At 37.6% G+C, this 13331-nt stretch overlaps 1 protein-coding gene and 1 non-coding gene across 7 annotated transcripts in view; both read right to left on the bottom strand.

The window, feature by feature from the left end:
• Positions 1-13331, bottom strand: part of CNOT1 (CCR4-NOT transcription complex subunit 1) — a 77346-nt gene that overhangs the window by 12367 nt on the left and 51648 nt on the right. For 3 of the 6 annotated variants that reach the window (XM_019754931.3, XM_019754948.3, XM_019754937.3), the window contains 15 exons: positions 12810-12989; positions 11102-11218; positions 10626-10736; positions 10216-10293; positions 9858-10035; positions 8925-9055; positions 7082-7378; positions 6272-6412; positions 6071-6175; positions 5342-5461; positions 3994-4185; positions 3168-3310; positions 2583-2691; positions 2315-2484; positions 1422-1674 (listed from right to left, as the gene is read on the bottom strand). In XM_019754931.3, the coding sequence (XP_019610490.1) occupies positions 1422-1674; positions 2315-2484; positions 2583-2691; positions 3168-3310; positions 3994-4185; positions 5342-5461; positions 6071-6175; positions 6272-6412; positions 7082-7378; positions 8925-9055; positions 9858-10035; positions 10216-10293; positions 10626-10736; positions 11102-11218; positions 12810-12989 (2325 nt within the window). The remainder of the gene's footprint in view (positions 1-1421; positions 1675-2314; positions 2485-2582; positions 2692-3167; positions 3311-3993; positions 4186-5341; positions 5462-6070; positions 6176-6271; positions 6413-7081; positions 7379-8924; positions 9056-9857; positions 10036-10215; positions 10294-10625; positions 10737-11101; positions 11219-12809; positions 12990-13331) is intronic. The other 3 variants (XM_019754957.3, XM_019754971.3, XM_019754963.3) reach the window with 1 other exon arrangement.
• Positions 11994-12131, bottom strand: LOC141567776 (small nucleolar RNA SNORA46). Its single transcript, XR_012490605.1, has one exon. It is a non-coding gene; the product is annotated as a small nucleolar RNA SNORA46 (small nucleolar RNA).

Genomic DNA, 13331 nt, shown 5'->3' with positions numbered 1-13331 from the left:
AGTTAATTTAACTGTCCCTTGATAAGCAATAAAACAGCTGAATTGACAATCATGTAACCTAGCCAAGACAGAGCCCAGCAAAGGGACTTTTGTACATTGAAATCTGAAAATTTAACAGGGAAGAGGAAATGAGGACCAACTACTATGATCAAGATGGAGCACAAGGAGGAAAGAATGAATTATCAAAAGGATGCAAAAGAGAAAAGTATAATATATTATCTCTTTCAAATGGAGAGAAAAAATGAGCGCTAATAAGCCAGCAGAAGAGCTAAGACAGCTGCCACATCCATACCCATGAAATACCGATGGTCACAAAAACCAATTGATTCAAAATTCTTCCATCCAAATCAGAAATCAAACTACAAACATACACTAACAGCTTTTCAATAGTTATGTTTTATAATTCCCTGTATTTTTTTATGGGAGAAACTTAGTATGAGTTACTAAGTAACATTCATCTTGAAAAGTAAATCCAATTTCTAACAACTTCTAAAATTCCAATCAGCTCTTCCCCATTCAATTGTCATTTATTTGATAATAGATTTATAATTTCTTTGGTGCACACTTAGAGCTTTGGTCTCAGTTTGAAGAAATAAAATGGTTAATCGGCAGAAATAAGCAGATTATCTCTCCCTGAACAAACATTACAACAGATCTACTAAAGGAATTTTAAGGTCAGTTCAGGAAAAGTACCACTCTTGTCAGCCAAGTATGATTAGGACACATTTGACTATTGGATCTGAATCCCTTAGGGGCAGAAAGCAGCCAGTGATGCTCAAAACAATGCTAAATGGTACTATGGATCTCTTTTTACATTTTTTTCTGTTCATTCTGTTCAGAGATATTCCTGCCAAACCTAGTTTTTAGCTGGAGACTTGTTTCCTAACACTTTAACTCAAAGTTCAATTTAGATCAAATTGAATGAAAATACTGGAAACTATTTCCCAAAAAGAACATGTTAATCCGTTTTAAGTAGGTAAGCTACTTAATTTAGAAAATACAATAAAAAGCCCTGCCATTTAAATATTTTTTGTTTTGTTGTGTTTTCTTATTTAATTTTTTAAACATGGGCTATTAGGAGAACTTTACTTATTAGCCCATAATCGCATCAGTGCAGATTATCAAGCTGGTAAAATTACCATGTATACCTAGCAATTTCATTATTCATTATCTGACCCATTTTATTTTGTAGCTGCGACAATTGAAACAGGAAAAACAGAACTAAAGGGGGATGACAGGGAATGTTGGCTTTACTGCTTAGTGACCAATGATGAGGAAGCAAACAAACTGTATCAATTTAACAGGGTAATGATGATGACATTTTTGGTTTACATGAGTATGGAGGTAACTGACCACAGGTACATAATACTGAACTTTAATATTGGAGGCATCACACCCTACTTATGTTGAATAAAAAGCACCTTTCTTTCCAAAAGCTCTACCTGTCCAACAAACGCAGAGAAAGCTTTGGTACTGTCACGGCCAGCTGCTGCTGAATGGTAGAGATTCACCCATTCCCTCAGAAGATACTCTGCCTTCTCCCTCAGGCCTGGAGGATCATCGTACTCTGAGGCTTGAGAAATCCCAGAATGCATCATAAAGTTAGGGCCTCCGTGAGCACGATCAATCATTGCTTCATAGTTGGATCGCACTACTTCCATCAGCTGGGGCAATCTAGTACAATAAATCCAGAGTGAAAATCAGTCTACTCATGGTTGTGATTTCAGACAATACAACTGGACAATTTGCTTATTAGAAACCACAAGAATGATGATCACTTTACCATTGCCATATTTAAAACTACCCTTGGTCTCTTGGTATCTGTTTATTCATGAGGACATAATATGCAAATGACTGACCTCAGTTAAGCCACTTTTTGGCCAAAAAATGGTGCCCATTGCAATGGAGCTGATGTTCAGAGTCAACAAGTATTCACTGCATGCCTATTATATGCCATGATTTTTGTTATTTAATTCTCAACAGTTATTTGCTATTAGTTCCATTTTATACAAGAAACAGGCTTAGGGAGGTGTATCAACTTGCTTAAAATCAGAGGGATTTTAAGTGGCAGAGCCAGGGCTTGAACATAGGACTGACACCAAGGCTAATACTGTATATACCCTCCACAGCAAAAGGCTTGGCTGTTAGTTAAGCCATCATACTTCAAGGGACAGTATTAGGTCTCACTAAAGCTTCCCATACGCTGTACGTAAAGCAGTTATAACAGGTAATGTTAGTAAGTCTGCACATTCATTTCACAAGCTCTTTCTTAGACTGCTGAATACACATGAATCCCAAGCATTTTCATCCTCACCCTTCTGGAGCATTGCCTCTGGAATGAGCGTTAATTCTCATGAGGGTTTCAATGGTGTGGAACAGATCTGCCTCAGTAATATGGGCAACACTCCTTTCATCCACCAGCAGGATTTTTACCAACTGCATAGCAAATGCCACAGCCATGTAGTTTAAACCATTCTCCATTGACTGGCAACACAAAAAGCACAACATAAGAAAAACAATGGTTACAGCAAAGACATTTCCCAACTCCCAGAGTCCCTTCCACACCTGAGTCCCCTTCCTACCTGAGCCAGGTGAAGATCATACTGCTGCATGTTAACCAAATGATTGCGAATTAGCAACTCCACTGCCTCCACATTGTATTTATATTCATCCCGACATTCAATTAGGCACCTAGGAAAAGTATTTCTTTATTCAGATAGGCTTATCCATACTGTATCAAGTAAAATAAAGAGCCTGTTTTAGTCAATGGTAACTCGTTCCAAACTAAGGATGCCTTGAGAAGCAACTGCAAATCAGTATCCAAGATTCAAAACAGACAGTAATGAAGGACTGCCCAGTCTTAAAACTCAAGCTTTGCTCTCAAAGACAACAGCATTCCATTTAAGACATTAAAATACTTACACATGAACACCAGTTATGAAAGCTGTGAAGCCTTTTAAAACCAAGGATCTACAATTTACTACCCAAAGGTATGGATTTTCTGTATTAGTCATGGGCACCAGAGGGAAAGGACAACCACTCAACAATTAGAAATTCCAAACGTCCCATTCATCTTCCAGAAAAGAGGGAAACCTCTGGACCTAAACAGGGCTGTGCATGTCAGAAGGCAGTCCAGGAAGCATTACTCTTCTAAGACGGCTAATGACCTTGTGATCTGTTTGTTACACCACGGAGACCCATATGCCCGGCCATCTTGAAGAGCCTTTAAGACCAAGAGGTGGCATTCCCTGTAGCGCAGCAGTAGGTCAGCATCAGCACCACTTGTGGCATCTAGTAAGCCCTCTACAGCCTGTGGAAGGAAAAGTGTTCAGAACCATGGAAAAGATAGAACTCAGCCCAACTATCAAAGACAAAAAACAAATCCTAATGCAAACTACAACATACCTTCTAAGGCCTCGAGTTACTCTCCACTCACCCAAACCCCTTTCACTTACCTAACACACTCTCTCTAAGTTCTATCTAGTTTATGCTCACTCAGTGTTCTTCACTGTCATAAATGGCTCCACTGTCCCTCAGTCAAAATCCAATGCTCCCCACCTACCTGCACCACATTACCCAAGTACCTGGATTAACCTGTCTCTCAAAATCTGAAGGGCTATGTTTTAAAGTTTCTTAATCATATTCCCAGAAAATCTTACCTTAATAGAAAAAAATTTTTTTCCCACTTTATCATTTCTAACTGCCATGACTATATTCTACTCTGGAGAAAATGACCTGCTTATTACAGGACTGAACCTGCTTTATATTAATTTTTAAAATCTTAAACATAACTTAAGTAGATGATAGTGCAGGTCACTGATGTTTACAAACCCAGTTTCTTCTAAAGGTAACAGAAGGTGGCCGCTTAGCTCAGTTGGTTAGTGTGGTGCTAATAACACCAAGGTTGCTGGTTCGATCCCCACATGGGCCACTGTGTGCTGCACCCTCCTTAAAAAAACAAATAAAATTAAAAGTAACAGTTTAAGAACTAACCTTCTGGAGCAATCCAAGAGCAGCTATGGCATCCCGAGAATTTCGAGATAATACTACAACCTCCAAAAGACTTCTAAGAGCCTGAGCTTGAGGATTCATGGCCAAAGTTGGTGGGATGGCATGTAGGTGCTGCTCCAGTTCCGTAATGCACTTATCATAAATTTGAGCTACATCATCTGTTGCCCAAGCTTGCTGTTTTAGAGAAGAAAACACCAAGAAAAAGATAAGCAAAAATTTTACAGATTTTTTCCCACTGGTATATGTAGCAATTGAAAAATCTGTTGCTATGTTTCTTCCCCTAATTTTTTCATCAAAATATGGAAAGGTTTTTCCATTCCCCTTTCTGAACTATTTGGTCTTAATGCCATTTGGTGGGACACTGCAAGGCAGGCATGGGTTGAGGGGTACCGTATTTCACTTGGTAGTGGAAAGCCTGCCAGACACCAACACAATCAAGTGATCAAAGAGAACACGATAAATAATGGAATAGGCGGGGGATAGCATCACTTGTGGCATCTAATAATCTCTCTACAGCCTATGACCATGGAAAATACAGTCCAACTGTCAAAGCCTGATAAAAGAAAGAACACAGCATCATTTCTAAGATATTCCTATCTAAGATACACTACCTGACTCTACTCATGAGAACGTATCAGACAAACCCAAATGAGCCCATTCTAGAAAATGACTGGCCTATAATCTGCAAAAGTATCACGGTAAAAAAAAAAAAAAGAAAAAGAAAATGACGCGCTGTACTAAACTGACCTGAGGAAAATTTTAAAAATGTGACAACTAAATGAAATATGAGATTTTGAAACAAGTCCTTCTACTATAAAAAGACAGTACTGGGACACTTGGTAAAACGTGAACAAGGTCTAAGGATTAGATGGTATTAACATATCAGTGTTGACTTCCTGATTTCAATGTTTGTACTATGGTCATAGAATGTCTCTGTAGGAAAAATAGACCAAAGGACTCAAACGTGACTGGGACATCACGATCAGACCCTTATGTTCAAATGATTCAGGGGCAAAATGTTTCCCTGTACAATTTCAACTTTTCTGTAAATAATTGTTTCAAGTTTTTCAGAAATCTATCTTTAAAAAAAATCCAAAACAGGGAAGCCATGTAAATTCCTCTAATTGAGCCAAACATAAAAGTTAAATCAACCTCATGGATATTAAAAAAAAAAAAAGAAAAAGAAAAACCCACTGTATATCATGCTGATAAAAACTGTGGAGAATTTTTCCCCCTTAACTTAAGCTACCAGGTAGCAAGTAACAGATTAACTGACAAAAAAATTCAAATTAAACTGTAAAACTCAATTCAATCCAAGGAAAGTATTTACCTTCATGGGCTGAGCTAAAAATCCTGTGGGCTGACTTAAATCATTCGTGGGCAAGAAGCCAGGTACATTGCGTGCAAATTCTTCATAAACAGCCAGCTGCTTTGGGTCCACACCACCAACCTTGGAAGAAGAAAATCTGTTTTGACAGGATCCTCTTCACAAAAAAGGAAATTTTTTTTGAAAGTGGAAAGTTTGCATGGAAGCATGCAAAGGGGTTCTGAGAAGGGACACACAAGAGTCATTACAGTACGTAACAGCATGAGGAATATGCATGTGGGTGCACACATACACACATTGTTTCCCATTTCCCTGAATCCTGTCAGTCACTCTTATCTATAAATTAAGAATTTTTCCACTGGAAAATGCCTCAAATAAGACTGTATCAGTGCAATTCTCCAATGGAGCTGGTAAAAATGACCATCTTCTTGGTACCAATAAGCAACTAAAAATAAAAACACAAGTACCAGAAAGGAGGACCAAGCTGGGAAAGGTGAAAACTAACAAGCATATGAACTCTTTACGGCGCTACTGTAGGGGGTGGGGCACATTAAGCTGTTATCTGTCTGTACCTTCTCCACAGGCTGCCTTTAAGTGAAATGCTACACTGAGATGAGATGCTTTCTCTGAAACATTTAACCCCACTGTTCTCGTCCTGGTGAGGAGCTTAAGTAACCAGAACAGAAAGAAAACAAAGATGGAGCAGGGAGAGACAGAGCACCCAATTCTCACTTTCAGCCTGATTTGCTCTGGCATCCGCTCAGCTTGGTATGTTAACACAACAGGATCGCAGTACCTGCGCCCTTCTTGCCTAGCATGTTTTCTCAGTTCAAATTCCTGCAAATAAAAAAAAGTCACTGAGGTTCTTGTTATGAGGCACTTTCTTAAACAGAAAGAAAAAAAATACATAAAAGACAAATGCTAAACACTTACAGTTGCTAATCTCTTGTCCATCTCAGGGCCTGCTTTTTCTACTGCCGTCTTCTGAATAAAACAGCAGGCTAACTCACAATTGTCCTGAGCTAACTGAGCAGCTGCCTGATCCATCATTTCTCTCTGTTGTGGGGATGCAGTCTATTGGAGGAAAGAGACAGAAAGAAAAAATATTTCAAGTTTTCAAGTGGATGGACAAGACAGAGAGGATAATAGGAATGCAGTACTTAGACAAATGAATTTCAAAAGTCCTGACTTTACTTATGACTCATTAGCTGTGATCATGAAATAGTCTAACAATCATCTTCACCTGTCAGATGAAAAAACCACTCACGTTAAACATCTTACCAGGTTGTTGTGAAGGTGAAGAACGTTATGAAAACAGAAAGGCAGTAAACAAAGGGATTACTAACCATGACATCTGAGTCCCAAGATTACTAACTGAATTACCTGGGGAGTGTGTGATTATGTCCGGAGACATACGAAGTCACGTTAAGTAGCTGTATTGTCCTATTCAAGTGCTTTACTCTAAATTATTCATGGGAAACAGAATCAAGGTTATTACTGACTTAGTCATTGTTTTAAAATCCTTCGTTTCTTTAAAAACAATAAATATTTGGGTATATGGTATCCTCCAAACACTGTGTTGAGGATACAATAGTGAACAAAACCAGACATGGTGTTTCACCGTGCAAAATTTACAATCTAATAGGAAGACATCGAACAAATACGGTGACTATTAGAGTAAGTGGAAATGCAAAGAAAAAGAAACTCTTGTTTTGTGCTACAGCACGAAAATAATCAACTTACACGTAGGGCTGAAGCAAAACTGTTTTTCAGGTTGGTAGATATGCTCATGAGCAAAGGTTCCCTGCAGGTAATCATAGCCATTCCAGCTGTCAAGTTGCGCATCATATGATGAGCTGCTATTCGCATTCGAGATTCTTCAGAATCCAGGGCAAAATCCTTCCTGACTATTTGCTCACAAGTAGTCATGGCAATCTTAATTGATCGATCCACCACAGGGTGGACCAGCTCCTGGACAGCCCGTTCAATTGCTTGTCGCACACACTGTTTCAGCTGTGGGTGGGCCTGAAACAAGGGAATCTAGGTGGAGAAAAATAAGTCAAGTCAACGGCTTATTTAAATAAGATAATCCAATTTCTTTTATCAGTAACCACACCCATGATTTTGGAATTACTTCAAAGTTAACTATTAACTACTATTTTCTACTTTAACCACTAAAAAGCTCAGGAATCAGAAGTTGGGCTACAAAGAGGGAGTATTTCAGTGTACCTTGTGATGCACTAATACATGTCTGATTTTTTTTAAAAAATTCTAAGTTTAATGGGTACATTGTTCATTACAAAATGCTTCAAGACACACCACCTGCTTAGTTAAAATTTGTGACTCAAGTATTCTTAAAGAAAGTAACTTCTTTAGTAGCTTGGGGAAATACACAAAGAATCAAGTTTACAGAGAAAATGCTTTATACAAAAACCTTTATTGCTAACAAATAATTTCTCAGAATAGCAAGCATTTTCCATTATTGTACACTGAAACCTTTTGCTTCACTTGAAAGACTGTTTCCAATCTTTTCTGTTATAATTTATGCCCTAATAACTCACTAGGTCTCTTTAACTTACTGAATTCGTAAGCAATTTTTAAAATATTCATGATAAACACATGGAAGTATTCAGATTCCTGGGAGTAATATAAAGGGGAATCACAATTTCTAGATCTAGGTTCTTCCTTCAAAAACTAAATGCTACATCTATAGAAAGAAAAAGGAAAAAAAAAGACCAGGTTAACATGAGCTCTTAAAAATCATTTCAAGTCCTTGAAACAACCAAGTTCAATGGACTGATGTTACTCCTATATTTGTAAACATTTTCAGTTTTTTAAAAAGGAAAAACCATGAAAACTCCAAGTATCTAATTCTGAACTAAACAAATGTTAAGCATAATAAAAGACTGAAGATGATAATCAATTATCACTCTGAATACACACAGTCAAATACTACCTTTAAGTATAGGAAAAGGACTGCTGGAAAGTTATTTTTAGACCAGACTATCTCCCAGAACCAGGTCACAGAGACATAACTTAAAATATGAAGTGCCACTTCCAGACCTTGACCTGGAGATTTTATACACACACATGAATCTGCTCAGTGCCAGGTATCTGCCAAAAGAAATTACTTTATACAACAAAGCTAAAGTGATAAGATAATGAAAATAAGAGCAAAAACAAAAATAAAAAACAAGACAAACAGAAAGAAAGAAAATAGATATGAAGGAGGTGGGAGAGGGGGGAGAGAGAGAAAGAGAGAGAGGAAAAGAAAATAAAGAACAAAACGCTACGGTATATACTGGATCTCCTGACCTGTGTAAGGAATTCTTGGAGATGATTATATTGCCAGCTGTCTTGATTTTAGGAACATAGATTTGGATATGAGGAACCAATATAAATGATATCTAGTCACAGTGACTATTTTTAGAGTAGAAAAACATCCTAGCTGTGCTACATAGTAGTTGCCAATCCCAGCTCTCTGCCTATAACCTAGGAATCCAGAACGAAGGGAGAGAGGAGAAGGGGAGGTGACCAGTTACCTAGTCCAAAGTAGAAGCTGGGGAAGAGTATGGTGTTCACTTACTGTTGGGTTTAGAGTAATGTGTGGTGCCAGGCCTGCCAGAGAATAGACATTGATGTCATGGTAGCTGTACTGTGGCTGTGGCGGAACCGTGGCGGTACAGGTGGTACTGGTAGCTGGTGTTGTAGACGTTGCTAAATGTAAAGAGATGAGACAAGAGCTAATAAAAAGAGCACACTTGTTGATTTCACTATAAAATGAGCAAAGTCTGAAGCGGCCTGTATTTCATTCAACTAACTGGACTAGTGGGGCAGGGAGGGGAGGTGTTGAAAGGGTGGCACAGGTGACTTCTTCCCCACCCTGAATTATCATAGGGAAATTCTGTTATTTTGACAGACATTTGAACAAAGCATGTAAAACTTTGTCAGTGGCAGTGCCCATAGCAAGAAATCAACTGAGGGGTCATGCAACATCAGCAGGCCCAAGCCTTCTTGGATTTTTCTTTATTGTAGACATGTATTTTCAACCTAGGCTGTTCCCTGGTTTCACCTGGGGATTCTTAGCTAATAAGGGCTGAGAGAAAGAAAAGCTGGTTTATTCTAACCATTCCTCCTAATCATTTGTTCAACACCCATACTTCCAATCCTCTTCACCAGGTAAAATAATCCCCTCTCCCGGCAATTCTAGCTGGTCTGGCCAGCCCCAGATTTGAGGAATAACAAAGGCTGTCACATCATGCAATTCTTTCTGAGATCTCAATATAAAGATAACCCAGCTTAATTAAGAATACAGTATGAATTACTGGATAGAGTCTAATACAATAAGACAATAACTACACGTTGCTAACATTGCCTTAATTTAGAAGGCTCACCAAAAAGTACACAACATTTCAGCACCACAGAATGTGAAACAACTAAGACTTATTGTATTCATGATAACATACCCTTCAATAGAACATTCTGGTTAAGCATAGGGATAGCTCATTATCACACTTACTTGTGGTTGTGATGGGAGGCAGTTCTTCTGGCTGCTTGACATCTTTCTTTGGAGCAGAGAGCTGCTCATCTAAGTTCTTTAGGCGATCTTTATCCTTTAGGAGGTTTCCAGGTTTTAGATCATTGATGTCTAACGCAAGGTTCTTGCAGAGGACCTCAATCTCAAACTTCAAGTTTAACTGCGTAAATCCAATATTTGATTAGAATTTTTAAAATAAAAATGTAGCTTTATTCTTAACATACACTATTTTCTCACCCAACTGCTACAGTGTTTCCCCTTAAATACTCCACCTTCCCTGTAAATTTTAATAATGTGAAGGTAGAGAATATTCCAATGGATAAAGAAGCAACAGATTTACCTTTAAGTCATGTTCCTGGTGTAGCTCAGCTAATACATTCATAATTGCCATTGTCCAGGGGTTGGGCGGCCTAAAAACCTAAAGAAAAACAATCATGTTAAGCTGGCCGCCAAATCACTTTAATCTGTATTATTTAAAATAGTTAAGCACTTATACTTACATGGCCATAACAAACCCCTAGCCTTCCCATCCATACCATATTTCAGAAAAATATCAAAACCCAAAGCCACCTTTTAGAATCAGCCCTATAATTCTACTTAGTCTCTCACATTGGAAATCCAAATTTACTTGAGGAAAACTGACTGAACTAGCTCTATATTCATTAGAACTAAGGATACAATCTCTTTACCTTGTGCTAAAATCAACTCTTAACAAATTTAGCCACGAATAAAACAGTAAAATCTACTCACCACACTACGAATGCTGGACTCTAAGACTTTGGCAACAAAGGGCACTACGTAGAGCAGCTCCTGCTGTCCTTTAACATAAGCCTCCAGCAGCAAAGACTTTACATCCAAGTCCTAGAATTTTAAAAATGTATGTATTTTTAAAAGCTGGAAATAAACTTCCAAACCCCTCACAAAATACCCAAAGAAAGGTATCTTTCCAAACTCATCCTCAAAATAGCAGTCAATATAATATCTGACCCCTGCCTTATAAAAAGGAAGTGGTGACAATCATACCTAACTAGCTTTCATTGATCCTGCTGAATGATGTCGGACACTTAGCTTGCAATTAGGGATTCAAAACATAGGCCAAACTCTTACAAACACCCAATACCATTAAAATAGCCCAAAATAAAGTCAAGACTTTTAGACATAATATGCTGTATTAGACAGAATATCAACATTCTCAACTTTTACATGAACTTTTAGCTGTAACTCACAGTATGTAAGATGGGCTTATTTTTAGCTAGTGTGATCATTCCTAGCCAATGTCCCAAGTTCTTCAGCAAAGAACGATCTGAGAAATTAGCTGCAGCTTTATCAGAGGTCAGGAGCACCTGAAAAAGTATACAATTAAGAAAGGCATGAAAACGAGCTTATGGAAAAAAAATCTCAACTAAATGTTTCAGAATTCCATTATCCTACGTTAAAAATAAGCCATCAATTATGAGACCATGCCCCCCAAAAGTAGGTCTACTCCATACTATCATAGCACTATTTTGTTGTGTTCAGTGATATCTTTAACCTTTACATCTTTTTTTACATTTTATAGGTAATATATTTACATCACACAAAATACAAAGTACACAAGATTAAAAGTGTATGTATGCTCCCACAGGAAGAGTATTTTAAAATTCTGAAAACTTTAGCTAGTTTGACACAAAGACCCAACTGCAAATCTATTTTGAATAGCTCAATTCAATTCAAATGAAGACTACCCATGCTTCTAAGCCCTTCAAGACAGCGGCACATGGAGAAACATAACCAAGATCACAGTATATTGCAATTTTGAGCATTATCCAGGTCACTCACTGTACATCTCTGGAGACAAGATGACTGTCTGAAATGTAGTCTAATACTGCATCTACAATTTCTTGCAAATCTCTAGAAAACCTAATCCATTTAATTCTCTAGTTTTTACTTTCTTAAGGGGGACAGAACCATTACATACATCCACCTACTACATGGTATCTCTTAATTTATGGCTATAAACTTAATTTATAATTTAAAATTTTACTTAAAAGAAAGGTCTTGAAATTTTGTTTCCGAGAATGTGGAAACTTTCACATATCCCAATCACTCTTGATATCAGACAATAAAGGCTGAATACAGTTATGTTCCTTCACTCTATACAGCAACAGCAGAACGGCTCAAACTCAGCTGTGCAACACGAAGAGCCAGGAATGCTTTTGCACTACAGCGTAACCTAGAATGGGGAAAATTCCCAACAATAGGTTTAAATATAGTGCTGGCTTTTAAGCCAATGTCCCAAGTTATTCAGCAAAGACTCATCACAACTGTATGCTGGTTCACACTTTTTTCTCAAAAAGTTATTCCTAAGCAATAAAATGCTTGAATTTTATGTAACAAGCATTCACTAATTAGAAGAGCCTGACCTTGAAATAAACTGCTGAGGCCTAAGCAGCTAGTCTACAAATAGTCCTAGAGTTGAGAGATATCTGGCACTTAAGACATACATACATGAAAAAACATTCACTGCAGCACTGTTTCTGTAATAGTGAAAGTCAATAACCTTAATATCCATTGGCAATATACATCCATACAATGGATTTCTATAAGACTACTTAAAAAAAAAACCAACGGGACTAGAGCTAAGAGTATATTGCAAATAATACATGGAGGTGGATAACGCAAGTTCAAAACATGAGGGTAAAGATTTAAAACCATGCATGTAATGAATCAGAATAACAGTTACTTTCAAAGTAAACAGTACATAGAATATGTCTATATGACTAAATTCTTTATGAAATTTAGTTCTATTTGAAACAAACTCTAGAGCAACTTTCATAAATACCTAATATAAGTAACACGTAGGAAAAAACAGAAACCACCACCCCCAAATTGTCTGCCAAATCAAGTATTTCCAAACTCAAAACAGAAAAAAGAAGTACAAGAACTAAATGTTACTTTGATGTTTCTGTAGGTCTCATTTAGAACCATCTTATTAAATTCCGGATTCTTCAGCGTGTCAAGGAAGTTTGAATATAGGCTGTGAAAGTTGGGCTCAATACTGACTCTCTTCATAACCAGGTACTGTGAAACCCATGGCATAAATTCTTCCTTCACAGTTTCCTTTAGTTCTTCAACCTAGCCAACCAATTTGACACAGAATTATACAATTAAAAGATGATAAAATATGGTTATGTGTGTTGTCTCTGAGAACACTACAGCACATGGCTCCTTGCAAAATTAGGTGCTAAATAACCATGCTGTATCTGTCCCCACATCAGACAGACGCTAGGAAGCACAGTATGTTCAATTTCTGTTAGTACAGAGTCAATTACCTCTCAAACTGTGGGTGATTAGGACTGAAACATCTATGGTGACTTTCAACTTTAAAATTATAAAACATGCAGTCCCTCGCCCCCATCTTACCCAACTCTCTATTGACCAAGAGAGGACAAATTATTAATCTACAACCTGCCACTA

This window comes from Rhinolophus sinicus, chromosome 8, assembly GCF_057876585.1.
Source record: "Rhinolophus sinicus isolate RSI-liver-muscle chromosome 8, RSI-T2T, whole genome shotgun sequence".
Lineage (NCBI taxonomy): Eukaryota > Metazoa > Chordata > Mammalia > Chiroptera > Rhinolophidae > Rhinolophus > Rhinolophus sinicus.
The sequence above is the reverse complement of the archived record's forward strand: the minus strand, read 5'-3'. Positions and strand labels throughout refer to the sequence as shown.